This window comes from Chlorella variabilis, assembly GCF_000147415.1.
Source record: "Chlorella variabilis unplaced genomic scaffold CHLNCscaffold_17, whole genome shotgun sequence".
Lineage (NCBI taxonomy): Eukaryota > Viridiplantae > Chlorophyta > Trebouxiophyceae > Chlorellales > Chlorellaceae > Chlorella > Chlorella variabilis.
Genome location: NW_005435071.1, coordinates 684,448 through 688,541, shown reverse-complemented (window position 1 = coordinate 688,541; position 4,094 = coordinate 684,448). Strand labels below are relative to the sequence as shown.

Below are 4,094 nucleotides of genomic sequence, written 5' to 3'. Positions count from 1 at the left end.
GTGGTGCCGATGAAGGAGGTCAGGACTGCAAGGAAGGAGAAGCCCTCCACCACCGAGCGGATGAGCGGCGAGGAGCGGCGCACAAACACGTCCAGCGGATCCAGCGCCACCGCCGCCGCAGCTGCACTGGCGGCGCCACCGGCCGCACCCGCGGCCGCACCGCCGCCACCGAAGGCGGCTGCTGCTGCTGCTGCTGCACCGCCGCCGCCGGGGGCGCCGCCGCCAGCGGCCGAGTCGGCCAGCCCCGCGGGCAGCAGAGAGAGTGCCACCGCCTCCCACGACACAAACATGGCCAGCGGAACCAGGCTGCCCAGCACGATGGCAGACCTGCAGGTGGTGGCAAGCACGCAGGCGGGAGAAGCAGAGAGGGGCAGGCGGGGGGGTGTGAGGAGGTGGGCAGTCCATGGGCGGCGGCGGCCGGAAGGAAGCATGCAGGAGCACGCAGGGCAGGGCTCCAGCCACCCTGCACACACGCGCAACTCCCCACACATGTGCCGCCCCCACCCCCACCATAACACACACATACGCACAACAGCACACACCCCACGCCCCACCCGCCGCCCGCCGTATGCTCACCGAATGCTCCTCCTGTCTCCCCCCAGGTAGTCCACAATCACCGGCACCAGGTCGTGATAGACCAGGGCCAGGAACATGATGGGCACAGCCGGCTCCAGCGCGCCCCAGTCGGCGGCGCCGGCGGCCAGGGAGGCGGGCAGGCCTGCCTGCGAAGCGCCCGCCGTCAGGATCACGCCAAACAGCAGCAGCAGCACAGAGGTGAGGCCCTGCGTCGGGGGCGGGGTGGGGAGGGAGCAGCGGGGTGGAAGGGAGGAGGGAGCGGCGGGCGTGGGGCTGGGGCTGAGGGTGAAGGTGAGGCGCGGCGGGCGAGGGGGCATGCAGGAGGCGAGGGGTGGGGCCCGGCATATGTGCACCCAGCGCCCAGCATCGCCGCCCGGCGTGCCTCGCTGGGCAGCCGCGCGGTGCAGGCAGCTGTGCAGCCCCGGGCCTGCATGTGCCAATCTGTGCCCCCACCCACCACACACACACACGCACACCTGGCACAGCGAGTCGACGGCGCGGGTGCCGCCCAGGTACAGCATGCCGCCCACGGCGCCCACAAAGGCGGCGGAGGAGGCCAGCGGGGGCAGGCCGCCGCCGGCAAAGTAGTCCACCACTTCCGCGGCCTTGGTGCAGTAGGCGGTGAGCAGGCTGTAGGCCAGGAGGAGGTAGATGACGGTACAGCCTGCACGCGGGAGGGTGTGGGTTGGGTGGGTGGGACGTGGAGGCATTGCGAGGAAGCAGGGCGGCTGCAGCACGGCTGTGTTTTTTGCAGCAGCAGTTTGATAAGGGCGGGCACCAAAAAACAAGTAGATAAGGGCGGCGTCCAGCAAGGCAGGGCCCCAGGGCGCAAGCCGACTCACTCTTGCCCGCCTTGCCCAGCGAAAACTCTGCCATCTGGCGCAGGGTGATGATGCCGCTGCCGGCGGCCGGCGCGCCGCCCCGCCCTCCCTCGCCGCCGCCTTCGCCGCCGCCGCCGTCGGCACGGCTGGCGTCGCGGGCTGCACGGGCCGCTAGGTTGACTTCAGCTATGAGCAGGGCATCCAGAGTGAGCAGGCCCCAGATGGCGGTCAGGCTCAGGCTGGTGGGCATGATGCCGGCCGGCGCGCTGACAGCTGGCAGCGCCAGCATGCCCGCCCCCACGGTGGAGCCGGTGATCAGGGCTACCGCGCCAAACAGGCTGCCGGTGTGCCGCGCGGGCGGCGCCGCGACGTCAGGCTGCGTCGGGCGGGCGCGCTCGACGCCGCCCGGCGGGCTGACGCCCGGCGCCGCCACGGCCGCCACGCGCAGTCTGAGCCGGCCATGTGCCCGCCCGGACCTCGATGCTGCAGCTGCGGCGCGCGGCGCGCTGCCTAGGGCCGTTGTTGCGCCGGTCACCCGTTGCTGCCATTTCTGACCCTTCACTACCAGCCGCCTCCCGTGAGTCGCATGGCGGTGCGACAGAGGCAGGGCGTGCAGGGACACGGACATGCAGCGCGGGGGAGGCGGGCAAGGGTGTTGCAGCCACAGGGCATTCAGGGGAGCAGAAAAGGCTGGAAATGAGAGTGGGGGGTAAGTGCAACGTGTCACAGGCCGGAGAAATAGGCTGGGAAGGCCTGGGGGAGCCCCCTGGGCACCGAAGTTTTGGTGTGGAAAGCGAGGAGGCTGACGGGCCCAAACGGGCTCGCTTTGCCAATCGGCGCTGTGCTCTGCGTCTGTGGTGCCTGCACCGCGTCTCTGAAGTCCCTGAAGCCCGGCTGCTGTGACCGCGGTGCCATGTACAGAAGGGAGTTCGACAGGGACAGGCGGGGCCCTCCCCCGGGCGAAGTCTTCGATAGGCGAGGACCACCAGCCGACTATGGAAGAGGCGGCTTCGACGACAGGCGCCTGGGCCCGCCAGGGCCGGGCTTCGATCGCCGAGGCCCACCCCCGGGCCCCATGGGGCCCCCGCTAGACCCACCCGACCGCCTGCGGTCGGGGGTGGTGGCGGTGGTCAAGGAGCCCGCCATCGACAGAGAGAAGGTGGGTGTTGCATCCGCCGCCTGCCGCCGCCGCCGGTCGCAGCGCAGCCGCTCTCCCACCTTGCTGAAATATGCCGCTGGGGACGGGCGCGAGGCTGCTTGCCGCGCGAGGCGCCGCCTGCCCCTGCGCCCCGGCTCCCCATCCACCGCCGTCCCCCGCCCACCTTCCCTCCCCACGCAGGTCTGCCCTCTGCTGCTGCGCGTGTTCCCGCGCCTGGGCGCGCACCACCAGCTGGAGGACTTTGCGCGGCGCGGGGACGAGCCCAAGGACGAGGTACAGATATACACGTGGATGGACGCCACGCTGCGGTGAGGCGCAGCGTGGGGACCCGTGGACCGGGCGGGGTGGGGTGGGGTGGCGGGCGTGTGCCTGTGGCGCGGGCCACGCCGGACGGCGGCGAGGGCCTCGCCCTGCTCCGAGGCCACGCCCGCCTCCCGCTCCCGCTGCCTCCCGCTCCCGCTGCCTCCCGCCTCCCTCCTCTTTAAATCCACCTCCCGCCGCCTGCTCCCACCCTTCGCTGCCACCCACCTCGTCGCCGCCCCCGCCCTGCCTGCCGCCCCCGCAGCGAACTGTGTGACCTGGTCAAGGAGGTGCAGCCCGCGGCGCGGCGCCCCATGGCCCGCCTCTCCTTCGCCTTTGTCTACCCCGACCGGCGCGGCAAGAATGTGATGCGGCAGGTGCGGGCGGGCGGCGGCTGGGGCGGGGCTGGGGCGGGCCCGCGGCTGGCACGGCGGTGCACCCTGGGTGGTCGGCCTGATCGCTGGGGTGATCGCTGGCGGAGTACCAACGCGCCGGCTGGACGAGGGTGCCCCGCTCACGCGTTGCCTCTGCCTGCCCCTGCCCCTGCCCCTGCCCCTCCTGGCCTGGCCTCCCCTGCACGCCAGGTGGGCCTGGTGCACTCCACGCGGCTCGGCGAGGACGACTCCAAGTCGCTCAAGCAGCTCAACTTCCAGACCGGCGACTTCCTGTCTGTTGCCATCTACTGAGGCCGGGCGGCAGGCAGCGCTGCAAGCTCCACTTGTGCGAACCTGGCTGCCGCCCGCAGGCTGGGAGGCCCTCCTCTCAGCGCGCGGCTGCCGGCCGTGCGTTGCACCCGGGGAGGCTGTCGCCGGCTGGCACCTTGTGGTTCCGGCGCCTGCTGTGCTGGCGGTGGGGTGGGGCACCCGCCCAGTGACTTGAGGGGTGGCCCGCCCTTCCCAGCACCCTACTCTTGACCCTCCTCTGCCGCTCCCTCTGCTCCGCTCTCCGCTTGCTGCTCCGCATTCCACATCGCACCATGTAACATCGCACCATGTGACATGTGTCAACTGGTACGGCCAACTACAGTGGGTGGGTGGATAAGCGTGCACAGGCGGCCGCGTGGCGCGACGGTGAAAGGAAGCAACGCATCAACAGGGAAGGAAGCAGGCAAAGGGAGTAGGAAGGGAGGCAAGCAAGTGTGTGCACTGAGGAAGGGTAGCAACCAGCGGAGGAGAGGCGATGGGTTCATCTCGGTTGATGGGGACGGGGGGAGGCAGGCAGGCAGGCCCGGCCTGGGG

General features: G+C 71.3%; 2 protein-coding genes across 2 annotated transcripts in view; one reads left to right on the top strand and one right to left on the bottom strand.

Moving 5' to 3' along the window:
- The window catches only part of CHLNCDRAFT_136774 (hypothetical protein), a gene marked incomplete at both ends in the record, with an annotated part of 3,844 nt that extends 1,899 nt beyond the window's left edge, over positions 1-1,945 (bottom strand). The window contains 5 exons of the mRNA XM_005845523.1: positions 51-327; positions 577-782; positions 1,053-1,240; positions 1,419-1,773; positions 1,874-1,945. Of these exons, the coding sequence (XP_005845585.1) occupies positions 51-327; positions 577-782; positions 1,053-1,240; positions 1,419-1,773; positions 1,874-1,945 (1,098 nt within the window). The remainder of the gene's footprint in view (positions 1-50; positions 328-576; positions 783-1,052; positions 1,241-1,418; positions 1,774-1,873) is intronic.
- A 527-nt stretch (positions 1,946-2,472) lies between these two features.
- On the top strand, positions 2,473-3,542 carry CHLNCDRAFT_136773 (hypothetical protein; the record flags this gene model as incomplete). Its single annotated transcript, XM_005845620.1, has 4 exons — positions 2,473-2,556; positions 2,737-2,864; positions 3,122-3,233; positions 3,441-3,542. The coding sequence occupies 4 exons, from the start codon at positions 2,473-2,475 to the stop codon at positions 3,540-3,542; spliced, it is 426 nt and encodes a 141-aa protein (XP_005845682.1).
- Between the last annotated feature and the right edge of the window lie 552 nt (positions 3,543-4,094).